General features: G+C 53.0%; 2 protein-coding genes across 2 annotated transcripts; both read left to right on the top strand.

Moving 5' to 3' along the window:
- The first annotated feature begins 1448 nt into the window (after positions 1–1448).
- Positions 1449–16125, top strand: TMEM209 (transmembrane protein 209). The gene is made up of 15 exons (XM_064441773.1): positions 1449–1621; positions 3237–3376; positions 3492–3550; positions 6313–6444; positions 7448–7686; positions 8033–8237; positions 8866–9041; positions 9740–9811; positions 10923–11019; positions 11904–12029; positions 12195–12292; positions 14092–14206; positions 14302–14399; positions 15074–15147; positions 15523–16125. The coding sequence occupies exons 2-15, from the start codon at positions 3240–3242 to the stop codon at positions 15575–15577; spliced, it is 1683 nt and encodes a 560-aa protein (XP_064297843.1). The 5' UTR covers positions 1449–1621; positions 3237–3239; the 3' UTR covers positions 15578–16125.
- A 2341-nt stretch (positions 16126–18466) lies between these two features.
- LOC135311765 (uncharacterized) lies at positions 18467–24488 on the top strand. Its single transcript, XM_064441766.1, has 20 exons — positions 18467–18591; positions 18994–19140; positions 19237–19358; positions 19457–19565; positions 19660–19776; positions 19955–20022; positions 20108–20230; positions 20385–20570; positions 20676–20778; positions 20870–21011; positions 21091–21274; positions 21385–21484; positions 21574–21692; positions 21821–21858; positions 22077–22189; positions 22282–22430; positions 22637–22731; positions 23050–23128; positions 23416–23524; positions 23906–24488. Exons 1-20 carry the CDS (start codon positions 18537–18539, stop codon positions 23977–23979), a joined length of 2232 nt encoding a protein of 743 aa, XP_064297836.1. The 5' UTR covers positions 18467–18536; the 3' UTR covers positions 23980–24488.
- Positions 24489–26766: the final 2278 nt, after the last annotated feature.

The following is a 26766-nucleotide window of genomic DNA, read 5'->3' as shown; positions in this document are numbered from 1 at the left end:
CTCTGAAGGGTGAGCATTTCCACGTTCAGAGCAGCCCTTCGGCAACCCGTTGTCCAGCCGATCATCTCAGGAAGCCCCAACACGTCAGCCACCAGTGGAGCCCTGGGGATGACGGCATCGCCTTTTCTGCCTGTTAAGTCTTTTGGCTGTGATTTGGGGAAGGCTGGGGTGTCCTCAGGTCCTGTTGGTCTGTAGCACGTGGGGGATATTGGGTGGGATTCACCTCCTCCCACTTGAGCTGTGTGAAGACTGGGAATCACACCAAAACAAGACTCTTATTCCTCTGTAACTGATGAAGGGCAATTCACCCCATCCTCAAATAGCTGTGTGAGACTGGAAGGCCAAATTAGGCTTTTAATGGTCCTTAAATATTATCTCCATTTCATGCTCTTCTTGCTTTCATCCTCTTGCTTAGGAAATGAGTCAAAGTCAAGAGACTTTCAAACCAACTGAAATAATCCATTGGTGTGAATCTACCAAACCAACTTTCATCCTGTTTAAATTTATGTGCTCCCTTTCTCCACCTGTATTTTTATTACCATATGTTTCCAATAACCAGATTTTTATGAAGCAGTAACACATTCCACCAGCCTTTACAGTGGGGCAACTTGGGAGTTACTGTATTTACCCAAATTGGAAGCAGAGTGGGAAAAATTAAGAAATAGGATGGATATCCCAGGTAATCAGAATAACCCAGATAATTTTTCTTTTGCAAAGCTGCTGCCCCTGTCTTGTACAAGCTGTTGCAGCCGCCTCAGCTCTATATGCCTTCCCCACCAGGTCCAACTCCTCTATCCAGCTTTTCTCACTTTTCTGCTTCCCAATTCTTCACGTCTGCCGACATACGATGCTCTTCTTGCATCGAAAGGACATATCACATGAAAATCTCACTGAGCTAAGTCAGTATGTGACCAAACTGACAATGTTGTGCGATTTACCACCCAGACCTATGAGACAAGCGTGTCACCCAAAGCCTCCCTGTCCAATGGGACCATCTTTACCTGAGGTAGCGCATTCTGGATACACTGATTTAGCACGAAATTCACACAACCTTCTTCATTTACCACACTACAGAACAGACATATGAAGTTACATTTGTGCAGCGTGCAAGCAGACCCAAAATCTCTTGAAGTTTTAACTATTGACTGTAATGCATACATTACTTTGTGTAATCAATTAATTTAGATATCAGAACAACTTGGAAAACAATGGCACACGGGGCAGAGAGCTTGCGAGTCATCCCTCTCCCCACCATATTCACGCCTCCCATGGCGCGACCAACACGGCCGCCCTTGGCGCTCGCCTCACGCGCCCCTTCCCGCCAAAACACGACGCCCGCCACCGGCCGCGGCGCGAGCGCCCCCGCTGTCACCATAGCAACAGGCCCCGCCTCCTCCTCCCCCCCTCCCCTCCCCACGCGGCGCAGTTGGTGACGCGGCGGTGGCGGCGCTCGCGCAGGCGCAGTTGGTGCGACCGTTGGGGCGCGAAGGGTTTCTCTGGCGTGTGTGAGGGGAGCGCTGCGCCGGCCGTGCCCCCGCACCCCTGGCTGCGAAAAGGGGGTGCTCCCGCCTTCCCTGAGGGAATTGCCTGTCCCCTCACGTCTCCTGGCCCTCAGCCTACGGTAGGTACTGTGACTGCTTCTCGGCACCGCCTGGCTCCTCGGGCCTGCGCTGAGGGGAGGCTGCTTAGAGCCGGGCAGTGCCGTGGAGGCGTAGGGCCACCCGTGTATGACAGGGCTGTGGGCCAGTGGAGCTGTGGGGCCGCCTCTGTGTGGTGGGTCAGGGCGGCAGGAGATGTGGGCCCGTCTCCGTGTGACGGGGGTCGGGATGGGGGGACAGATGTCGGGTCTCTTTTTTTGTGACGGGTGCGGGCAGTGCGAGCTGTGGGGCTGCCTGTGTGTAACGGTGAGGTCTGGGTGGGGGGAGCTGTAGAGACCCCACCGGGGTGGCATGGGGAGATGTGGCGGCTGCCTCCGTGTGAAACAGTGGGGTCTGGGCAGAGGGAGCTCTGAGGGTCCCTGCGTGGACCTGTGGGGTTGTGACCAAAGTGAGACCTCGGTGGAGGGTGCAGTGGGGCCTTGGGCAAGGAGAGCAGGAGCAGGGCCTGTGTGTGATGGAGGGGCATGCGTGTGGGAAGCTGGGGGGTTTGGGGCAAGAGGAGGCATGGGGGACCCCTGTGTGTGGCACTGGGATTAGTGCCTTTTGAGTCATCGAGGTGAGGCCTTCCTTCAGTACTGTGCTTTAGCAGATGAGGGCAGGGGCTGCGGGAGGACATATTTCAGTCTAGAGGTGAAAACCACACACCCAGCCCTCCTAAACGAGTAGAATGGGACCTAATCTCACTTTTACTTCAGTGCCCTAACAGTGTAGCTTCTGGAGGAGGATGTGGTTCAGGGAGAGAGCTGGGAGTGTGAGGGTAGTATATCTCTTTAGGGCTGCTATGTTTGTCAGTGTAGGAAGGGAAGTGTTGGGGCTCAAACTGGATGAAAAACCCATCAAAAAATAAAAAACAACACACACACAAAAAAAGCCAAGGCAATGTGTTCTTGTATAATTCTTCCAGTAATCCTCATGTTAACTATTTCACCATTGAATCTAGCGAAGAGTTATGTGACAAGTTTTTAAGCAAGTGGCAGGAAGGAACAGTAGCATGTTTTGGTGATGGGACTAGCAGGAAAGTCAGCGGGCTTGTTTCTTTCACATAAGGTGTTACTGGGCATAAAGGAAGGAAGGTGCACAGAGAGCATTCAGATGTATTGAACCCGCAGGACGTGCCTTTACAGTCTGAAAATGCTCTGTTACCTACTGAAATGAGTGGGAATTTCAATTAAAAATGGCAGATCTGTGCAAGGCCTTTCCTTTCCTCTGGCTTCCTTTGCCTGGAGGAGACCGGAGCTTTGCCTCTCGCTTCTGAAGGATGTTAGTTTTCAAAAACGAGGTTGGAATCTGCCTCTGTCCTCTCATTTGCACCTCACTGGAGAAAATGGACACTGTTCCTCAGTAATGAGGTGGCAGTGCTGATGGTAGAGTTAATCAGAGAAATATTGCCTATTTTTACTGGTAAAAAGAATTGGTGGGGTTTTTTTTGATATACTAAACATGGCTTTGGCTGAACATAAACTCCATTTATAGTTTGTTTTGGATTACTGCTTTTTTTTCTTTAATCTTATGCTGACTGAGAATCTGACTGTATAAAAGTTGACAGATTTTGTCATTTCTCTATGTTTGGTGTTACAGATAATGACACCAGAACAGAGCCCAGCGGCTTCCCTCATCGACAGGACCATCAAAATGAGGAAAGAGACCGAAGCCCGGAAAGTGGTCTTGGCCTGGGGACTCCTCAACGTGTCTGTTGCAGGCATGATATATACCGAAATGTATGTTAATTGCTACACCTGATTCAAACAAGCAAAACATCTAACTTTGTCTGTCCCTAAATATTTCCCTGGACCGAACAGTTGCCAAATGTTAACTTCTTGTTTTTCTTTTAAGGACTGGAAAACTCATAAGCTCATATTACAACATCACATACTGGCCGCTCTGGTATATTGGTGAGTCACTGCAGCATTTCAGTGAATTTTCAGGATTCTTTTCTTTTTTTCACTTGTCAGTTTTAAAGCTGGAGAGGTAGTTTTTAAACAAGCTTTTTTTTTTTTTTTTTGCCTTGGGGTTTTTTGTTTGTTTTAAATTTAAACCAAAACTTTGTTTTGCTTTCTGTTGTCTCCCCTGAAAATTCAAATGTCATCTGGTTTAGTAACAGTTAAGGAATCCCAGACTGGTGGGGGTTGGCAGGTGAGCTGAGGTTGGCAGCTCACCCCGTCCCACCCCCTGCTGGAGCAGGCACCCCCAGAGCAGGGGCACAGGGCCGCGTCCAGGCGGGGTGTGAATGTCTCCAGGGAAGGGACCCCACAGCCTCTCTGGGCAGCCTGTGCCCCTGCTCTGGCACCCGCACAGCAAAGGGGTTTGGCCTCATGTTCAGGGGGAACTTCCCGTGTTCCAGCTTGTGCCTGTGGCCCCTTGGCCTGGCGTTGGGCACCGCTGAAAAGAGCCCGGCCCCATCCTCCTGACACCCACCCTTCAGGTATTTATAAGCACTGATGAGATCCCCCCTCAGCCTTCTCTTCTCCAGGCTGAACAAGCCCAGGTCTCTCAGCCTTTCCTCACAAGGGAGATGCTCCAGCCCCTGATCCCCTTGGCAGCTCTGCGCTGGCCTTGCTCCAGCAGTTTCCTGCCCTTCTTGAACTGGGGAGGCCCAGAACTGGACGCAGCCCTGCAGATGCGGTCCCAGAACGAGTATCCAGAAAACCACACCAGAACCTGCTTTTTGTGTTTTAACTCTTCCTGGAGAGTTCTAAACATTCAATGTGGGCAACATCACCAAATTATCTGTAATCTGATACTTTCTGTGTTCACTGTATCTATATCATGATCTGTTTCGGAGGGAGAACAAGCTTCTCTGGGCTAAATGCCAGAAGTCTCGCAGAGTTTGGGAGATGCAGCTTGGAAATCACAGCTGTGGGTCACCTACAGCGTGACTAATGGAATTGCAAAATTGTGTTTATTTTTATGGTAGTTTTCTTGACTGAGTTCACATCCAAACTTCATGGCAAGTGTTTATTTTAACCTGTTATATCGGAACTTCTTTCCCATAATTCTTTAATATACCACCTCCCCCAGCTGGTTTTGATAAAAGACTGAATTCCAGGGCGTGCTGCTCTGTCTCATGATCTTTAAGCACTTCTGAGCTGTCCTCCCTGCCATCTATATAACTGTTGCTCCGTGGCCAGTCACTACCAAATATTTAACCATCTTCACAAACAGAAAATCAAATCCCCCTTCACGACTGATTTTGTACAACTTCCGCTTTCGGCAGTTGAATCTCATTCTGTCTTTGTCAGCAAGGCTGCGAAGCTCTGACATTCAGATCTCCTGGGTTTTATTCTCCCAAGTAACTGAGAATCATAGAATCAGAGAATGGTTTGGGTGGGAAGGGACCTTTAGAGGCCATCTAGTCCAACCCCCTGCCCTGAGCAGGGACATCTTCAACTAGATCGGGTTGCTCAGAGCCCCATCCAGCCTGGCCTTGGGTGTTCCCAGGGATGGGGCATCTCCCACCTCTCTGGGCAACCTGGGCCAGTGACTCTCCACCTTTTCCTCTCTCAGTGACTCTCTCAGCCTTTCCTCACAAGGGAGATGCTCCAGGCCCCTGATCACCTTGGTAGCTCTGCACTGGACTCTCTTTAGCAGTTCCCTGTCCTCCTTGACCTGGGGGGCCCAGAACTGGACGCAGCCCTGCAGGTGTGGCCTCACTGGGGCAGAGCAGAGGGGGAGGAGAACCTCCCTCGCCCTGCTGGCCACACTCCTTTTCATGTGCCCCCAGACACCATTGGCCTTCTTGGCCCCAAGGGCCCGGTGCTGACTCAGGGTCACTTTGCTGCCCACCAGTGCTCCCAGATCCTCCATGGAGCTGCTTTCCAGCAGGTCACCCCCAGCCTGTGCTGGTGCGGGGGGTTGTTCCTCCCCAGGGGCAGGACCTTACACTTGCTTTTGTTGAATTCCCTGAGGTTCCCCTGGGCCCAGCTCTCCAGCCTGTCCAGGTCTCTCTGGGTGGCAGCACAGCCTTCTGGTGCATCAGCCACTCCTCTCAGCTTGGTATCATCATGAAATTTGCCAAGGGTACGCTCTGTGCCATCATCCAGGTCATTGATGAATATGTTGACCAGGACTGGACCCATTGCAGACCCCTTGGGAACACCGCTAGTTACGGGCCTCCAACCAGACTCTGTGCTGTTGATCACAGCCCTCTGAGCTTTCTTGTTGAGCCAGAGGGCATGAAGAACTTGTATGGTGCCTTAAATCTGCTTAACGTGTGGAGTAAGGCTTTGGAGAACACCGCGGGTTTTAGTATTGTATTGTACGGTGGGTGTGGATGGTGTTTCACTGTAATTAAAGTTTGTTTCAGATGAGTCTAAGCTAGCTGTATCAAATAGAGGATGAAAAGTAGCAAGAGGGAGAGACAAATCACGAATGACATGATTTGATGGAAGGTGATGTTTAAAGAAGACTGAAACTTCAGTGCAGTAGTTGATGTCCTTTTTGGAAGATAACGATCAATTTTTAAGAATTACATTTAACATATAAATTAACATAGTAAGGAAAATTGTTTCCCAATGGTTCTTGCATGAAAAAATCTTAGATATATGCCCAAGTTGGTACTTACTGACAGCACTGATAATTACCTGTTTCTGCAGATAATATACACTTATTATTCCTTGTGCTCAAGCTATTGTAAAAACTTCTGTGTTTCTTCTAGAACTTGCACTAGCGTCTCTCTTCAGCCTGAATGCCTTATTTGATTTCTGGAGGTACTTCAAATACACAGTGGCACCGATGAGCTTGGTTGTGAGTCCTGGCCAGCAGACCCTGCTGGGTTTGCAGAACGCAGGTGGGTGTAACAAATAACCCTGGCAATCTTTTTTATTCTTTTTCTTTTCATTTCAAGACGCTCTTTCTCAATGACAGAATTCTTTAGTGAAGCAAGCTCTGAATTACTTCATCTGACGTGAGCAGTAAACTAAATTACCTGCAGCATATTAAAATTCATGACCTTGGGCGGCAGTTTGAGTGTTTGTGGGAAGAACTGGAGGGGAAACAAACACATGGGGTGAAAAAGAACAGGATGGTAGCGGCTGCTGAGGACAGTGAGAAACTTGAACATTATAAGGTTGAACGAGGAATTTGTAACCTATACGTGGGACTAGGAGTGAGGCAGAGAGTGCAGGTTTATATTTACTTTTGCTTTCCTACTAACGACACGTCAGGTAACAAGAACCAAATTAGAGGGTCAGACAGACCTTTGTGTGAAGTCTGACAATGAGAGCCCAGGGAGCGGTCACTCAGAAAGCTCTCGAACATCAAAGGAAAGTTTTAAAACACAACAGAACCTGATGAGGTAAATAAACCAAAAGCAAAATGGTAGCACAGTAGTAGTATGTGCTGCTAGTCTGCCCCTAGGAAACGGGAAGCAGGCAGGAGTAGTGCTGTATCGCCTAAATTCAAGGATCTCGTATGTGTATTTGCTCAGATAAATTAAGACATCCAGTATGGTAAAGAAGCATAAAGCAGAGAGGTAGACTAGCTGATGAAATGCGTTAAAGAAGCCCCCAGGGTTATGCAGGGTGCCTGGTAACATTTAACTGAAATCTGAAGCTGTAGGATTTGTACTGAGTTGTGCTCAGGTGTCTCAGTCTTCGTTCCGCCCCCCCACCCCGCCGTCAGTGTATTGACTGCCGAGTTCTGTAGGGGCTGGATTTTCCTACTGTCCCTTCTAGCATCTTAAAATTGCCTTAACATAGCATTGTGTATGCATTTTGTTGTGCGTTTAAAGGGGGGAGGAGAGTTTGGGGCTGATGCATCCACAATGCTAATTCTGTTTTTCCTTATTGCAGCGGTACAAACAACTCCACCACGTGAGCTGGCAGCAAAGAAAGCGCCGTCTTTGACACCTTCTCCTCCAATCCAGGGTCAAAGCGTGCTGAGTTACAGCCCATCACGCTCCCCCAGTGCCAGTCCAAAGTTTACTACCAGTTGTATCACAGGGTACAGCCCTCAGCTACAGGCTCTGTCAAGCAACAGCGCTTCTTATGGCAGTGCTGTAACCTATTCGCCAAGCAGCGGCTACAATAAGGTAATGACCAAGGCGGCTCCCAAGGGTACAGTCTGGTCCTTGTCTTGTTCTGTGCACCATCAAAGGCGAGGAGCAGCCAACAGAGGGTTGTGTACATGTGAGTTTGCTCCTTTTGCAAAGCAGATGCAAATTTGTCGTGTCGGGATTTGTCCTTCTCCCCTTGTGTCACTTTGTTTTAGTTTGTTTCAGACAAAAGCAAAAATAAGAAACCAAAATGCAACTACGAAGAATTAAAAAAACCAACCTGAACACTGAACAAGAGTCTTCTATATTCATGTCATTTACAAATCAAGGTGGAATTCTGTCTTCCTCATATGACACAACCATTTGTTTTTATCCGCCCAAGGTTTCCAGCTTCAGCCCCTCTCCCAGTGGATCAACATACCCCACCAGTATTGGGCCAGTGGAAAGCGGCGGGCTGAGGTCTCGTTACCGCTCTTCGCCCATTCCATATAATTCTCCTACTGGGAAGGAAGACTATATGACAGACCTCAAGTCACTGGACACCTTCCTTCGAACTGAAGAAGAGAAACAGCACAGAGTTCAGCTGGGTAAGTAAACAGATTTGATCCAAAAAGCTTGCTAAGAAGGTCATGTTGGTTTTACTCAAGAGTTCTTTTGCCAACGAGAAAAGCTGCAAAGGATTCCAGCCTACTCGTACTGGTAAACAGACCAAACTCATTTACAGTCATCGCCTTGCTAAAGGCGGCTGCTGAACACTTTAGTCCTCTGCTGAGTCATTAGGACGAGTGAAGACCATCGTTTGTACACATCTCCACGGCTTAGGAGCTGCAGGAAGTTTTCCTCCAAAGTATTCCTTTGGGTGGGATATTTGCTCCTGTTGCGGCGTAGGGAAATGTGTGTTGACAGATTGTCTCTGTAGCATTTGTGGGCCATAGTGGACTGTGATAAGATATGGGGCTTTATCACCTTGGTGAGAGGGGTGCCTTGTGGAGAAGGCGTTTTGGATAAAGGGGGTCAATTACCTGCAGGCGGCTTTTGTCCTGGGTAAGGACGATCAAGATAAGGGTGAAATCGGTGTTTACGCAGCCCGACTTCGGTGGATGTATTCATGGCAGTTCGTATCTCTTCTCAAAGCCTGAATACACTGAGATATCGCCTGTACTGTTGCTTCCAGAATTACTTGGCAATAATTGTACACGACATGAATCGTTTCAGGAAGTTCAGATTCCAGCTCTCCTTCCAGCAGCCCAACTTTCTGGAACTACAGCCGTTCCATGGCAGACTACGCACAGATGCTGAGGAAGTTCCAGTATCAGCTGGCTTGCAGGTCCCAGGCTCCATCAGCACACAAGGATGAAGCTGATCTGAGCTCAAAACAGGCTGCAGAAGAGGTAAATTCGGCAGCAAGGTAGTCAAGAGGGAGAAACGGACCTCTGAAATACACAGCTTCGTGCAGAGGTTTGGATTTGAGCCGTACCAAAATGTTGGAGATAGAAATCCTCTAGCATTTAACTGTCTTACTATGGCTTCACTGTAAATGGACTTTTCAAATTCTGATTTTAGTTGGGAAATGATTTTGCCATTGGAGAACAAGACGTACACTAGATAAAATACATTTGTGACATAAAAGTTGAGTTGAAACTGATCTGTATTTAGCCCAGTAGAACAGCTGAAGGATATAAAGCACTGCCTTTACACTTGTGTCTGAAAGAAGTCTGATGCGAAGGAATACCATTCATGTGGCTTCAATTAAATGTGATTGATATTCTTTATTTCCCACATTAACCTGGTGAAGCTGCCAGTTCAAATACCTCTTAAATCAAGCCTACAGTTCAGTTGCATCTGAGTAGAGCAGAGAGCTTGAAACTGAATTTGGGGCTCATACAGGACGATTGTACCGTGACTAGAGAGTGGGAGGATTGTGTATGAAGCTGCTGTGGAAGTCACGTGATACAGCCAGCGGATGTATGAGAATTTGGGGAAAAATGTGATTTGTGTTACGTGCTGTAATTGGGATCAGAAGTTGTAACCGTAAAAATTCTTGGTATTCTGGTAAGTTCTTATATGCACTTAATAAACCTTTCCATAGGTTTGGGCACGGGTGACAATGAACCGACAGCTCCTTGATCACATGGATTCCTGGACCGCAAAGTTCAGAAACGTAAGTCCCGTCTCTGAGACCCACCTGGTTTTTAAGAACACGTGCAGCAGAGCAGAAAAGCACCTCCATGTCCCCTGTGTGACAGAGGAGGAGGAGGGAAGAGCTGCGGTGTCTGTTAGAGGACCGGGGTGGCCTTGCACAAGGAGATAAAAACACGGCGTGCCTTAGGAGAGGACCGCTAAGATGCGATTCCGACCTGACCTCAGTGTTTTTGTATTCTGAAAACTTCACATTTGTAAAGTTCATCCGCCCTCGAGTGGGCAACAAAAGCACCTTGGATATGACGAGGTTTGGTTCTCCTTGCAGTAACTCAGATTGCTAACTTGATGTTCCTGCAGTATTTCTAACTCATTCTCCTGGGCTCAAAGCCTGGAAAATTCCAACCCAAAGGTTGACTTTTTCAGGCAGTCCCGAGCAGCGTGATAAAAAGCAAAAAGGAAAAAACTTGATCTTACCAATAGGAATTGCTACGACAGAGGAGGCTTAATTGCACACAGTGGCAAAATAATTACTAAATCTAACTTTGAATTAACCCTTCAGTCAAAGCATCTGCCAAATGTGTAGGTGTTTTGTGGGGGTTTTTAAAAGTATTAAGATTGTGGAAAAGCAAAGATCAGTATGAGATCTGTACCAGATCCCTGAGCATCTGTTCCTAAACCCAGGGCTGGCTTGCTTCGCTTCCCACACCCTGTCATGTACAAATCCCGCACGTAGAGTTTATCAGCTCCCTGATTTCCTGGAGCAAATGCAAGAGGGAGCAGACACATCGAAGTATAAATTATCTGTATGGGTGGAGGGCTGTGCCTCATAATACCCCTTTCCTCATTGATCAGAAGAGCTTTATCTGATATTTTCTAGAGATTTGTTTGCCTGACTCCTTTACATTGTGTTTTCTAGCCTTTTAGAAGGTATTGAAGAGCCATTTAAGCTCTGCCTAACTTGCTGTTCTAATTGAATTACTTTCCTCCTTGATTGGCTTCAGTGTTTCTGTTGTTAAGCTTCTTTGTGATTGTAACAGTGATGATTACCAGGATATAAGCTAAGGGTTGGTTGGTTTCTTTAAACATTTTTATTGCTTCTGACCTTGAATTTTCACATTTTTCATTCCTAGTGGATTAACGAGACTATTCTAGTGCCACTTGTCCAAGAGATCGAGTCCGTGAGCACTCAGCTGAGAAGAATGGGGTGTCCAGAACTGCAGATCGGAGGTAGGATGAGGCGGTGGCTGATGGAGGGGCCGCTCCATCGCTGGGGCACTGGATGGGTGTTAGGTACAGCCGGTCTGTCAGGTGTTACTGTCTTGGTGTGGCCTTTGTTCCGGCTCATGCATTTCACTGAGCTGGAAAGGTTCCTCACAAGACTCCTGGAAATATTGATGATGTCACACTGATGCCTGTCTCATGTAAAATTCATAATCCTTCCCCCCTGCCCTTTTTTTTTTCTTCTTCCCTAAACTTACTGGTGGGGAATTACAGGCTCAAATTATCATTGATTATTGCATATTAAGCTGTCACAAAACATTTCAAGGGTAGGTGTGCTGTAAACTGTCTCACTGTAAACTCCCAATGTCTCCAGTCCTATGTGCTTTTCCAAATTCTTCCTTAAAATCAGCTGCTTTCTGAAAGAATTATTTTTTAAAAAACTCTGAACTGGAGTTCTTTTTTTGGTGTCATCATACAATCCTGAAGGAACTGTTTCACGTTGCTTCAAATTTATGCCCCCTAAAGAAGCAGATCTGATGTGCTGCCTTTAAACTTAAACCCACCTTTTGTGGGCTCTTTGTTGTAGCGTCTCCTCAAGAGCTGCATCCATTGTGATGCCTTGGAAAAACTGATTGATGCTGGCCTTGTCCCCACCTCGTTACTCTCCTCCTCTTCAGGGTGGATGCTGGTCCCTTGTAGCTTTTATATTCCGTGATGTAAAGCAGACAGCTGCTACTTGGCTGGAATCAAAAAGTGTTTGGGGTAGTGTCACACGTTAAACATTTCAAGGACTTTAAATGGTGCAGCAAAAAGGAGAGCCTGATGAGGGAGGCCGTTGGGAGTCCTGCTGTGGTCATGGCTGACCTGGGCTGGCTCTCCTTGTCTTGCAGAAGCCAGCATCAGCAGTCTGAAGCAGGCAGCGCTCGTTAAAGCTCCGCTTATTCCGACCCTGAACGCTATAGTGCAGTATTTGGATCTTACACCGAACCAGGAGTATTTGGTCGAAAGGATCAAAGGTACGCGGCATCATCTTCTGGGCTTCAGAATGCTTCTGCATTTCATGAGTTGAATTTTTCCTCTTTGGTACACCAGAAAATGTACAAAGCCCCTGAAATTAGCATAAAACACCGCTTCCATATATTTTCAACCCCCAGTAACTGAATAAATGTTGTTGCTTTCAGAGCTGTCTCAGGGAGGATGCATGAGTTCCTTCCGATGGAACAGAGGAGGGGATTTCAAAGGCCGCAAGTGGGACACCGACTTGCCCACCGACTCCTCTGTAAGTTTTCGAAGAGGGAGCAGCAGGGCTGCCGTTTGGTTCAGTAATATTTTGTGCGAAATCTGACGGTGTTGCATGTCCTACGAGAGAGGAGACTCATAGCAATGCTTAGCCCGTTAATCTGAAGGGTCAGGAGGAACAGCACCTCAGTGTCAACAGTGGCTTTGAAAATTCAACGGAGATAATTAATACAATTAGAAGAGACCACAGAACAACTCAGGGAGTAGAAAACAGGCTTTACAGTGTGAGTCTTCCACTGAACTCTGTATTTGGAAGTAGAATTAGGGTGATTTACTTTTTTTACCGCCACTGGAAATAGATTTTAGTACCAGTCTGTACTAGGACCAGTGCTGCTTAATGTTTTCATCAGTGACTTAAGACAGTGGGATTGAGTGCCCCCTCAGCAAGATTGCAGATGACACTGAGCTGAGCGGTGCAGTTGACACACCAGAAGGATGGGACCTGGACAAGCAGGAGAGGGGGGCCTTGGGAGAGCCTCATGAGGTTCAGCAAGGCCAAGTGCAAGGTCCTGCCACTAGGTTGGGGCAGCCCCAGGTATCCACACAGCCTGGGGGATGGAGGGATGGAGAGCAGCCCTGCGGAGAAGCAACTGGGGGTGCTAAGGGATGAGAAGCTGGACATGAGCCTGCAATATGTGCTCACAGCCCAGAAAGCCAACTGTGCCCTGGGCTGCATCCCCAGCAGGGCGGGCAGCAGGGCGAGGGAGGGGGTCCTGCCCCCCTGCCCCGCTCTGTGAGACCCCCCTGCAGCGCCGCCTCCAGCTCGGGGCTCCTCAGCACGGGACAGACACGGGGCTGTTGGAGCGGGGCCAGAGGGGGCACAGAAATGCTCCGAGGGCTGGAGCCCCTCTGCTGCGAGGCCAGGCTGGGAGAGCTGGGGTGGTTCAGCCTGGGGGAGAGAAGGCTGTGGGGGGATCTCATCAATGCTTACAAATACCTGAAGGGCGGGTGTCAGAAGGATGGGGCCGGGCTCTTTTCAGTGGTGCCCAACACCAGGCCAAGGGGCAACGGGCACAAGCTGGAACACGGGAAGTTCCCCCTGAACATGAGGCCAAACCCCTTCCCTGTGCGGGTGCCAGAGCAGGGGCACAGGCTGCCCAGAGAGGCTGTGGGGTCCCTTCCCTGGGGACATTCACCCCCTGCCTGGACGCGGCCCTGTGCCCCTGCTCTGGGGGTGCCTGCTCCAGCAGGGGTGGGACGGGGTGAGCTCCAGAGGTCCCTGCCAGCCCCCACCAGTCTGGGATTCTGTGACTTTATTTCCAGATTCCAGAATTCTTAATAAGACCCGTGGCCAGCTCAGGTTTTTCCAGTGCTTCTTATTTTGCCTTTTTTGAGGAGAAAAGCAAAAACTGCTAGATAGGTGTGGTGTTGGCAAAGCTGTCCCTTCGTCATTCGATTTCATCCTTCTCAGCCAAATCCTCGCAGCTAGCACAGAACCCTTCGCTAAAACAGGCAGCTCAGACCCCGTGGCCTAAATACGCTAGATAAAACCCGTGACTTTGCCGTGTTCCGCAGGATGCTGGGATAAAGCTGCTCATGTGTGAAGGGAGCTCCCAATGGGCAACGTCAGTTGTGTTGCGTTGTGCCTGGCGCTGTTCCACTTAACCACGAAAAATAAACGTGCCTGCTTTAAGCATTAAGCTGCCTTGGGCGCCTAAACGCAGAGGGGTTGAGTCAGCGTTGCAACCACAGACTATCAAATACTGGAATTAACGCTTGAGTTTATGCTGCTGTGTTTTTGAGGACGCTAAAGTTGAGATTTGCTTTTTCTGTGCCCAGATCATCATGCACGTGTTCTGTACTTACCTCGACTCCAGGCTGCCGCCTCACCCCAAGTATCCGGACGGCAAAACCTTCACTTCCCAACACTTCATTCAGACGCCCGACAAACCAGGTACCGGCGCTCGCGTTTAGCTGCCCTTCGCCTTGCGAATCCCCTCAGCCCCCTCGAAATAATCCCCCGTCGTCTTTGAAACGTTGCCTTCGCAGACACTTCGAACGAAAACGTCTTTTGCATCTACCAGAGCAGCATCAATCCGCCCCACTACGAGCTGATCTACCAGCGCCACGTCTACAACCTGCCCAAGGTACGGCGCTGTTAGCGGTCGTCTCCTGCTGCCGGGCAACCGCTGGCAGGTCTGAGTTGGGGTTAGTTTTTTTAGGAACTAGCCACGTTTCTCACCTCTTTACACATAGGCTGGCTCAAAGCAGGAACTAAACATGAGCTTGGTGTTTGACTGCAATGTGCTATTTAGTCTGCTGCTAAATAAGAGCTTTAGTATCTGTTTAAGATACATAAACACGTAGGTAGAGGCTTCCTCTTGTTTATTTTCTGAACAATTTATTTCAAAATACCGAATCACGTAATGGCCGACGTGCATTGTCGCCCCGCGAGGCCGGCGGGCCGGCGCTCGCCCGTAGGGATTCCGAGGGAAGCTGCCCATCTCAAAGCAGTGAAATTCTGGCAATTTTAATTGGATATCGAGCCCTGGCTGTTGCTGGATCTCTTGCTTTCCAAAAAGCTCCGGGATTTATAGTATTTTGGCGATGATAATCCAGCCAAACCCATGTTTTGGTCTTTTTCTGGGTTTTACCTAATTAAAAAACATGAAGTATTAAGGCGACAAACCCGACAGCCCTCCCCATGATGGTATTTCATGACATCTTTCTCTGTGGTTGCCTATTTTCCCTGAAATACTGCAACAATTTCTTGTTAGTGACTTGATTTCTATGGGTTTTTTCTCTTTTCCTGTGGATTCAGGGCAGAAACAACATGTTCCATACCTTGCTCATGTTTTTGTATATCATAAAGACAAAAGAATCCGGGATGCTCGGGTAGGTACCCGTCGTGACGCGTCATCGCGCGCGAGGTGTGAACGGCGCGCGCTGGTTCGAAACGCCTCGTCTGAAGGCACTTCAAACCGAAATCGGTATTAATGGCGTTAAAAACCAACTTTTGTTTGGGGGGGGGGGGAACAAAAAAGCACAGCTTTTTCATGAAATCGGGTCAGTTTTAATATGGGTGAGCGATTAAAGCAACATCGAGGCTTCCCCTTCGGAAGAGCTGCGCTCTATTCGCAGCAACGTGCAACACCCACGTACGGGTTAAAACTGCCGAAGCGTGGAATCGACGGGGTTTCGTTTAACGTTTTAAACAGGTGCTTTAATTGACTCGCGATTATTTTCTTACGATGCCTTTTGTTCTCGCAGGCGGGTGAATCTGGGCCTATCGGGAGTCAATGTCCTGTGGATTTTTGGAGAGTGACGTCTCCCGCGGGATGCCGGCTCGGAGGAACGATCCTCTGGTGGGACCACCTCAGCAGAGGCGTTACGTTGTCAGCTTAAACACGGACTTACTATGAAATGGGATAATTTTTAGGCTCTGCTTTGTGGGCAGAGGGGAAGCAAGCAGGGAAGTAATCCTTGCGTGGGTTTTGTGACATTTCACTGCCAAAATGCTTCTACGTATGAACACCAGGCAGGTTTTCTCTTTCCGGCTCCACACCTGAACGAATTCTGGTTCACAAGTCATTTGCTGTTTCTGTTCCACATATCCGTTGGTGCTGTCACCACTTAAACTGAGCTTAATTGATCTTGGGACTAAACTCCAGTCGTGTTTGAGGGCTTGAAGAGCCCTCCTGAGGTCGTGCACAGCCATGAGCGAGTTCTCGCGTGGAAGGACACAGTGATTTGGCCAACTTCAGGGTGTGAAAAATTCCAGAGACGCGTGAGAAGAGCCAAGTCAGAATGTTTAGACTCGGTTTTAGTTAATTTTCTTTCATGTATGAAAAAAATACCATTATTTTTTTTTAATCCCTGCTTCGTGCTGTAATTGGGCGTTCAGACCCTGCGAGGTGGGGCAGGGGGGCTGCGCTGCAGGCGTCAAGGAAAGAGAAAACCCTGTTGGACTTTCTGGTTTGGGTAAATAAGCTTTTTATTTTCTTTTAATATTTTTTTTTTAACAAAACAAGAATTACGCTGCCTCGTTTTCACGGGGGCAAAACCCCCACGTGTTTTCTTATGATAATATATTTTTATACTGCAGGTTTTTTTCCTGCTGCCCTCCAGCATGTGGAATTTGTGCTGCGCTCGGGCCAGGCACGCTCACTTCTTATCTCTGCAGGGGCCAAAGCTGCTGTTTTTTGGTGCGAAACGACTGTTATTGGCGACTCTGCCTCCCCAGGGCTTTTTCCAAAGGCCTGATATCAAAACAGGCTCGTTTTGCTCCCGTATTACAAGAGTTTTATCAACCGCTCATTTTGGGGTATTTTTCCCCGCTGTGGTTCAGCATCGCTAAATCCATCGATGCGCCAAGGAGCGACGTGCAAGGCTGGGCTTTGCCCCGCTCGGCTGTCGCCCCCGCGGGCTCCTTCCCGCGCGCTAAAGGCTCTTCAAGTGCGGACATTTTCATCTTTGACCAAAAACAGGTGTTTCTTGAGGAAAAGCCTGTCCCGGGGGCTCGGGGCTCATGTGCGTTCCTAGGATCTCCTGCACCCCCAGGATTGGCCGGGATCCTTGTGTGCCCTGATAAACTGTGCACCCCACTGCGCCATGCGCCCTAGTCCCCGGGCACCCCAGCTTGTTCTGCACCCCAGCTGGGCGTGGCCTGGTCCCTCTGCACCCGGAGACACTGCAGCCCTGCGTGCACCCCGATGCACCCTGCGTCCTGGTCCTTCTGCACCCCAAAACACCGGACACCCCAGTCCCTGTGCACCCCCATACACTGTGCACCCCAATGCACCCTGCATCCTGGTCCTCGTGCACCCCAAAACACTGCACACCTCGGTCCCTGTGCACCCCGATACACTGTAAACCCCAATGCACCCTGCATCCTGGTCCTCGTGCACCCCAAAACACTGCACACCTCGGTCCCTGTGCACCCCGATACACTGTGCACCCCAATGCACCCTGCACCCTGGTCCTCGTGCACCCTAAAACACTGCACACCTCAGTCCCTGTGCACCCCAATACACCGTGACGCCAATGCACCCTGCATCCTGGTCCTTCTGCACCCCAAAACACTGTGCACCCCGATACACTGTGACACCAATGCACCCTGCATCCTGGTCCTTCTGCACCCCAAAACACTGCACACCTCGGTCCCTGTGCACCCCAATGCACCCTGCATCCTGGTCCTCGTGCACCCCAAAACACCGGACACCCCAGTCCCTGTGCACCCCAATACACTGCACCCCAATGCACCGTGCACCCGGGTCCTTGTGCACCCCGATGCACCGCGCACCCCTGTTCCTGTGCACCCTGATCCCTGTTCACACTGATACAACATGGGCCCTGGTCCCAGTGCACCCCAACACACTGCGCACCCCAGCCCTGCACACCCTGATCCCCACACACCCCACATCCCCGTGCATCTCTGTCCCTGTGCACCCCGACACACCATGCCCCCCCATTCCCACGCACCCCAGCTCCGCACACCCCAATAAACCGCACACCCTGATCTCCATCTGTCCCAGTCCCGGTGTACCCCAGTACCATGTACCCCAATGCCTGAGCACCCCACTTTCTTCTGCACCCCAGCTGGAGGCGCCCTGGGCCCTCTGCACCCTGACACCCCATGAACCCCGCAGCCCTGCGCACCCCGGGTTCCTGCGCAGCCCGGCCCTCGGGCACCCTGGTCCTGCACCCCGATACACTGCGCACCCTGGTTCCTGCCTGCCCCAGTCCCGTGCACCCCAATCCCGCAAGCACCCCAGCCCTGTGCACCCCGATCCCCACGCACCCCACATCCCCGCGCATCTCCGTCTCTGGGCAGCCCCGTACCCTGCGTGTCCTTCTGCACCCCGATACACAGCGCACCCCGGTTCCTGTGCACCCCGAGCCCTGTCCGCGCGCCCTGATACGCTGTGTGCCCTGGTCCCAGTGCACCCCAATACACCACGCACCCCAGCCCCGCACACCCCGATCCCCACGCACCCCACATCCCCGTGCATCTCCGTACACCGCGCATCCTGGCTCCCGCGCACCCCAATATACCGCGGCCCCCCGTTCCCACGCCCCGCGTTCCCACGTCCCCCGCTCCCCCGCACATCCCAGCCCCCGGCGGAGGCGGGTCGGCCCCGGCCCCTCCCGGTGTGGGGGGGGCGGGGAGGGGTGGGGGTGGGCTCCCGGGGGCGCGCCCCGCGCATGCCCGGCCCCTCCCGTTAAATGCGGGCGGGCTGGGGCGGACCCGCATCGCTGCCCCCGCACCCGCTACTGCCCCAGCCATGGCCAGCGAGGGGGAGCCCGGCTGCTGCTGCTGCCGCACCCAGGATGCGCCGGGTGAGGGGGGTGGGGTGTGTGGCTCTGGTGGGCCAGCGGGCGCTGGCGGGGTGGATTCACCCCCATCCCGGGCACCGGGGGGTCCCCTCTCCTGAGCATCACATGGGGTACTGGGGCGTCCCCCCCCATCCCGCATACCGGGGGTGCCCCCACCCTGCTGAGCATCACGCGGGGTACTGGGGGAGCGGGGTTCTCTCCCTCCGAAGCGTTGCACTGGGGGGGGGTCTCCACATCCCAGCTATCACACCGGGCCTCCCTCCTGGGTACCATCCCAGGGGCTCTGTGTGTCCCCAGTGGGGTTTGGGGACCAGGGTGATACCCCAGCGCAGCAGCCCCTTTAGTGCAGGCAGGACATGGCCTCTGTGCGACTCCAAACTCCCCCTTTTCCCCCCCACCCCCCAGATGTCCCCAAGGCCCCTGAGCCCCAGGGTGACAGTGATGGCCCCCGCCGGGGCTCCTTCTGCGACCAACACTGCGCCGCCATCAACAACATGCACGGTGACCTGGGTGACGTGGGCTGCCACCTGCACTGTCCCCGCAGTCCCCCAGGTAGGTCGGCCGTGGGATGGATGGGGCATGGGTCTCTGGGGGAGGGGGAGGGTGTCCCACACCTCTTGTCACCCCCCGCCTCCATCTTGCCTGCAGCCATGTCCCCCCACTCCTGCTGCCAGCAGTACTCGGAGGAGGTCTGCGAGAGCTGCATGCTGAAAACCACCCTGACAGCCGAAAACGCTGTGGAGGCCAACAAGCTCTCTAATAACTACAAGGTGGGTGCCTGCAGTGTGGGTGGGGGCACCCATGGGTGCTCCTGGGTGGCTGTAACAGGTTTTCTTTTTTTTCTTCCTCAAAAAAAATATTGCTGCAGTTTGGCTTCAAGAAATGGAAGAGCCACGTGACAGCACGGCCCTGGGAGGACCGATCGGAGATTGTCAAGGAGCTCTACTCTGACCTCAACGTCATCCGGGGCTCTGGAGGTGGGTGGCCTTGGGGACAACCCCATGTGGTGGCAGCGTGGGGCTGGGCTGCTGCAGGTGACAATGGTCTCATCTGGCGCCTCCCCTCCCCCAGGGTCCACGGTGACGTGCGGGAATGTCCTCTACCTGCTGCTCTTCGGCTGGTGGCTCTCGCCTCTCTATGTCCTCGTGGCTGCCATGATGTTCATCACCATTGTGGGGGCTCCATATGGTGAGTCCCAAATTTGGGACCCCTGTGTGAAGGGCTGGGTGAGCCGTGGGTCTCTTGGTTGAGCCTGAAATGGCACCGATGGGTGCTGGGGTCTCCTGGGTCCCTTCTCTGTGGGGTGGCCCAGTAGCTGGAAGGGATGTGTGTGTCCCCAACACAGCTGACGCTTGTGTCCCCGCAGGGTGGCTCTGCTGGGACCTGGCCAGGTATTTCCTCTGGCCCTTTGGCAAAGTGATCCAGAAAGTGGAGGTAATGGTGTGCCCCAAATCGGGACCCTGCTGGGGGATAAACTGGGGTGTCTTATGCGGCACCCTGACACCCCCATGTCCCCCAGGTCCCCAGATCCCGCCAGACACTGGGTGCATGTGAGGCTGACGCGGGGGAGAGCTCAGCCCTGCTCGGTGGCCCCATGCCACGCCGCTGGCGCCCACAGTGCTGGGCAGACGCTGGATACTGGGTAAGTCCCATGCTAGACATGGTGACACCCCCTTTCTGAGCATGGGCACCCCTGGAGCCCCCCCTGTAGTGGGGATAGCACCCACGGGTGCCTCCATCACACTGGGGTGGGTGTTTTAGAGGGGCAAACCCTAAAGGCAGCCACCTGTTCACAGCAGCGTGCTGGCGCCGTGGTGTGGCTGTGCCTGGGCTACCCGCTGCTGGCGCTGGCCCACGGGCTGGTGTGCATCACCGCGTGGCTCCTCATCGTCCTCATCCCCGTGGCTAAGCTGAGCGCCCGCACCGCCACCCGTGTCCTGCTGCTGCCCCCAGAACGGGTGCTCGTCCGGCGCCTGAGGATGGTGGGTGCCTCTGTGCGGGGGTGGGGGTCCCACACCCTGTGCTGGGGTGGATTTTGGGGAGGGATGGGGTGCTCAGAGCAGTGTCACCCACTTGTCCTTCTGCAGACGGAGGTGCCACTGGAAGGGGAGGTGATCTTGTGCTGCTACCATGCCATCAACCCCTACTACTACAAATACGCCGTGGATGGCATCAATGTCTTTGCTGTCAGTATCCTTTAATGGGCTGGAGGGGAATGGGGTCGGGGGGCTGGCCCCAAATCCCACCCCACCTCAGTCATCTCCTTGACCGGCCACCCCAGACCTGCTGCCGCTGGTGCTGGTGACGCTGGTGCTGGGCTACGTGGATAGCCACAACCGCCTGACCAGCTCCCCCGTCAAGTTCACATTGGCCTTGCTCTCTATCATGCCTCTCTCCTACTACATCGGGATGGCCATTGCCAGGTGAGCGGTGACCGGGGGGACACTTGGTGGCAAGGTGGGAACACATGCCAGCCCTGCTGACACCCTCCTCCTCCTCCAGCATCTCCGCCCAGAGCAACTTTGCAGTGGGAGCAGTGGTGAATGCCACGTTCGGCTCCATCACGGAGCTCACCTTCTACATCACGGCCCTCATCAAGGGCTCGCGTGAGGGCAACCGCTGCTACGCCGAGATCGTCAAGTCGGCGTTGACGGGGACGCTGGTGGGCTGCGTCCTCTTTGTCCCGGTGAGATGGGGTGGCACAAGAGCACCTGGCCTCTGCAGAATGCTGGGAGGATGCTGTGAGCGAAGCACTGATGGGGACTTCTTGGGGGGGGGGCTTTCTTCATCCCCAAGGGTCTGTGTATGGTGATTGGGGGCATCCGGCACCAGGAGCAACGGTTCAACAGCCGCTCAGCAGGCGTCAGCTCAGCCCTGCTCTTCCTCTCTGTGGGAGGTGAGTTGGGGATGGGGTGTCCCTAGGTTTGGGGGGAGGGGGGGTCCCACCAGCGTGGGCATCCATGCCACGTCCCTCCATCCCCACAGGTGTCTTTGCCCCGACGCTCTTCTCCAAGGTGTACGGGAAGCTGGTGTGCGGCGAGTGCCACAACGTCACCCAGAATCCGCTGGGCCACTACCTCTGCCACAACTGCCACTTTGACCTGGTGAGTGGGGACGTGAACCCCTGACCGCTGGCGTTGGGGACGCTTGGAGCCCACCTGGCTCCTGCTCCTGGTGGTGGCTGCGGGGCTGTCCCTTGTTGTCCCCCCGTTGACAGGCTCTCTCTCTGCAGATGGAGAACAACGGCAGCCTCTACTACAGTCACGTCCAGTGAGTGCTGGGGTGGGGACAGGGTTTGTCCCCACAGTGGGGTGGCCCCTCCTGGGCTGGGTTGTGGCCCCACATCCCTCCCAGTTCCCCTCTCCTCACCCCTGAGGGGCTCTGATTCTGCACCCTTGTCTCTTCTATGCCCAGCTGGTGTAGGGGAACCCCCTGGGGTCTCCATGCCAGGCCCCGGTGGCACTGAACATGTCACCCATGTCCCACAGACCCCTGGTGTACACAGTGTCCCTCCTGCTCCCCGCTGCCTACCTCATCGGCCTCTTCTTCACCCTGAAAACTCACTCGCACATCTACGACATCCACATCAGCGACTGTCACAGTGAGTGTCCCAAAACCATGGGATGCCCCAACTGCAGGGCAGCTCTTCTCACTGCCCCGGGGTGTCCCACTATGTCTCTGCTCTTTCCCCAGTGCCTGGCCACCACCACAGCGCTGTGGTCCACTGGTCTCGCTGGCGGGCCCTCATCATCCTCCTGCTCTCCACCCTCTGCATGTCGGCCTGTGCCGACTTGGCCACGGAGCACATCAGCCCCATCCTCACCAACTCCACTATCTCACAGGTGAGTGTGGGGATGGGGACAGTGGTAAGCCAGGTTTGGGTGGCCTTGGGGACCAAGATGTGCCCTCCAGGGATGGGAACCTGCCCTGGCTGCAGGGTTGAGCCCCAAAAGCTGGGGGAAAGATGCTGAGGAGCTTGGTTACCCACAGCCTGGATGTAGTCTGGATCAAGCCATACACATGCACTGATGTCACCTCTTCCCCACAGTATTTCATCGGTGTCACTGTGCTGGCGATGGTGCCTGAGCTGCCAGAGATCGTCAACGGCATCCAGTTTGCCCTGCAGAACAACCTGAGCTTGAGGTGTGAGATGGCCCAAAGGGTGGGTTTTGGGGTGTCCTCCTCCAGCGTGGTCCTCGTGCCCTGTCCCAGTCCCATAGCTGTGCCTTGGCGCTGGTGATAGACTGCCCAGCTTCATGCCACTGGCAGGTCAGATCCATGCTAACGTGCCCTTAAGAGGACTTAAAGTCACCCAAAAAATGGGGCCAGAACCAGGTTGGGCGGCATGGTTTGGTTCCCCAAGGTGGGGTGTTTTTTTTCCCCCCTCACTCCGAGCTGAATGACCCAAGGGCTGCCAGAGACTTGGCGCTTGGCAGCTCTTAAGTCCTCTGTCCTCCCCAGCATCGAGATTGGGAACTGCATTGCTGTCCAGGTGTGCATGCTCCAGATCCCCATCCTGGTGCTCTTCACCATCTTCTACGTGAGTAGCCCCACGACAGCCCCTGGGTGACATCCTGCAGCAGGGCTGGGGACACACAGAACTCCATGAGACATGGCAAGGGCACAGCCGCTGTCCCCGCTGTCTCATCTCCTCTGCTCAGTGCAGGGGAGAGCGGGGTCAGATGCCTCCTACCCTGGCTGATGCTGTCCCCAGCCCCAGGGACATGTAGCAGAGGGGGTTTAAGGGGTGACATGCAAGTCCCCAACCAGAGTCAGTGCGCGGCTGCCCTGGTTGGCCGTAAACTTAAAATCCTCTTTGCCTCGCAGCCGACCAACTTCACGCTTGTCTTCAGCGACCTCCATGTCTACGCCAGCATGTTCAGCGTGGTGCTCATGAACTACATCTTCATGGATGGCAAATGTGACTACTTCCAAGGTGACAGCTTGCCTGTGAGGCTGCTGTGGGACTTGGCGTACCCCCCCCTTCTCTGTGCGGGTGGGGTGGGGGGGCTCCTGGAGACAGCCCTGGGGTCATCTGCTTGCTGCAGCTCTTGGCGTGTGGTGGCTTGAGCAATTCTGGGGTCTTGGATGACCATCCTGGAAGTGCTGGAGCTGCCACCCTGCAGCAGCTCTGAGGGGGATCACTCCTCTTTCATCCTTAAGAGGGAGTTTTTAAATACCTTTTGACTGAGATTTTGGACAGGACCATGAAAGCCCTCTACAGTGGGCTAGTCCAGACCACACCAGAAGGTCTTAATAACAGCCTCCTTCCTTGCTCCAGAGAGTAACCTCCTCCAACCTGCTCTCTCTGCCCTAGGCACGGTGCTAGTGATGGTCTACTTCATCCTCCTGGCTGTGTATTTCTTCGCCCCGTCGCCCAGTGGTTGCTGAGGTTTGGACTCTGCTTTCTCCAACCCTCTTGTTGGGTTCGGTGCCCATCAAGGCATTATCTGGCATCTCAGGGACTCAGCCAGGCCAGTTCTGGTCTGGAAGCATCACTTGCTGAAGCTCCTGCTGCTGCCTGGCTCCACCGGTGCTTCAGCAATAGGAAGGGTGGTGGCCACAGAAGCACTCCTGAACCAAGAAGGAGCCTCAACACCAGAGCACTTCACGGAGGTATTTCCAGCCCACGTGTGTGTGGCTGGGAGGAAAATTGTCCTTAGTGGAGGGTCTTGAAGGGAGTGTGTGTGGTCTCGAGGACAGACCTGTCCCCTGGGACATGTTGCACTGGGAGAAGGTACCTGAGAAAGCCTCTTGCCCTTCCAGGCAGTGGGTGATGCTGGGCCTGAAGGGGACTCGGGTCTGGCCATCACACAGGGCTTCCTGATGGCACTAGAAATGCACCAAAAAGTATTTTTCAGCTGTTTTGTCATTAAAGCAGTTTTGTACAAATCAGAAACAAGCTCATTTCTCCTTAAACGAGCCTTCAGGTGCCTCTCTGGGCCCTTCTGTGCCCACTGCTCAGGTTAGTGATGGTCTTAGGGTGATGGCCCCTTGGTGCCCACCAAGACCGGCTCTCAACATGGTGGGCGTTGGGTGCCAGCAATGGTTCAGCTGGAGCCAGCGTCCCTGGCCACAGAGCAGGACAGTGCTCGCTGTCCTCTGTCGCAGCGCCAGAGCAGGTGGCAGGGGAGATCCACCAGCGTGCCATGGCGACAGAGCCAGCAGCGGTGTGGCTGTGGGCTCCAGCTTTCTCAGTGATCCTCCCTCAGATCCAGCTCTTGTTTCCAGCCCAGTCTTGTCTGACTGTTCTGGGTCAGCCTTCCTCAGAGGTCTGTAACAGGCCCCTAAGAAGGGTCAGGGATGCTCCTGGCCCAGGGACCAGCTCATCTCCCCTTGTGAAGGGAGGCACCGGGGGTGAGGTGAGAGGACAAAGCCAATGGCTTGGACTGATTTATTATCAGAGCTTTAAAAAGAACCCAACCCAAACCCCCAAACAACCCAAAAGCAGAACGCTGACAGCTATATAAATATAGGCACTGTGGTGCCTGTGCCCCTTCTCCCTGCCCAGCCACACGGGGATGTACCCTGGCATAAAAACTGGGAAGGGGGACGCTGGTCCCTGCCTGCAACGTGAATGTTGGACTCCGAAAGGTCCCATAGTCAACAGAGAAACAGGAGTAGACTTTAACCAGCCCACAGCAAGGCAGGCAGTGGGCAGCAGCCTGAGATCCCCCTCCTTCCCAAAGAAGGACAGCTGCTCATTAGCAATTAATGATGCTGCTTTATTAAGTTTTTTTGTTGTTGTTTTCCTAGTATAGCAACAGTATGGACAATCCTGCTGTCACTAATACAGACATTTGAGAAGGTTCCTGGCCGAGTACCCAGAGTTGGCTGATGGCAGCAGATGGGCTCGACAGTGCGGGGCAGTAAGAGATGGAAAAGGCGTGGGATGGGAGGGTAGATGTAGGAGAACCTTGGTGCCATCCTCTCACCTGAGGCTAAAGAGAAAACTTCTACCCTGGCGTGAGGGATGCTTAGAGTGTCTCCTGGAGCCAGGCCCAGCCTTTGTGTTTGGGGAGGCATGGTAGCACTGCGGGTCCCTTCCCCGGTGCCCTGCTCTGCAGCACGACAAGCCCAGCAGTAGCCACTGGTGGCTGTAAGGATAAGCCAGAGAGATCCCACGTTGCCCCGAGCTGCTCTGCTTGGTGCTGGGAGCGGGGCTAAGTTGTGGGGTTGAAGGCAGCAGAACCACAAAACCCTGTTCTGAGATGGCTTTTCTCTGTCTCAGTGTGTCCTGTCCCCATCCTGAGCAGTGTTGTGGATGCTCTTAACTCCTCTCCATCAGTTGCTGCAGGTGCTGAATCCTTTCCCTTAGGGAAATTGTGGCCCTGCCCTGGCAGCAGTGTTACTGCCTCTTTCTTGTAGGGAATTGCACAGAAGGAGTTAATTTGCCCTTAAAAGGGAGTAACTGGTACTTGGGCATCACCTGGGCTGGAGGTGAAGACATGCAGGAGAAGGAGCAAGGAAAGCCTGGAGCCATATATCCATCAAGCTGCACCCCAGAGCAAAGCCTTTACCACTGTGAGTCAGGGAGAAGCTTTTACCATTCAAAAACTCAACCTGCAGTAGACTAGCAGCAACTCAAGCAAACCCTTAAAAGGGAGCTGTGAGCCTTGCGGTGCTTAAAACAAGTAATTTGTTTAGGAAGAGCAGCCTCCAAGCTCTTGTGCCCGTTATGCAGCAGCTACCCCAGCTTCCTGGGAGCGGAGAAGCCCCTGGACTCCCATCAGCGCACAAGCCTTGAATCTGCTTTTATCAGTAAAAGCAAGTCCCTGGTCCTTTATTCTGGCCATGCTCCCATATGTCCCGTGGTTTGGGGTGAAACCAGCTCCAGGCCAGGGGTGGAGGGCACAGGCAGGCTCTGGGCTTGTACCCTCAGTGGAAAAGGCTTGGGCACTTGTGTTTGGATGAGCCAGCAGTGCACTGGCGTGTCACAGGGATGGCAAGGACTGTAGTGTCCTGCCTGGGTGGCTGAACATGTTCCACATCAAGATTTGAAGCTAAGATTAAGTGATAGTCGTTACAGGTGTCAGTATGGAGCCGGGCTGAGGCCAGCTGTTGCCCCAGATCAACACCCACCACCTTTTTCCCTGGGTTCACATTGGGGGAAGCTCCTGGGTGCCCCCATAAGGCTGCCAGAGCAAGGAAGACATAAGAGCTTAAGGAATCTGCACA

Source organism: Phalacrocorax carbo, chromosome 1 (genome assembly GCF_963921805.1).
Source record: "Phalacrocorax carbo chromosome 1, bPhaCar2.1, whole genome shotgun sequence".
Classification (NCBI taxonomy): Eukaryota; Metazoa; Chordata; class Aves; order Suliformes; family Phalacrocoracidae; genus Phalacrocorax; species Phalacrocorax carbo.
This window is presented reverse-complemented; position numbering and strand designations above follow the sequence as displayed.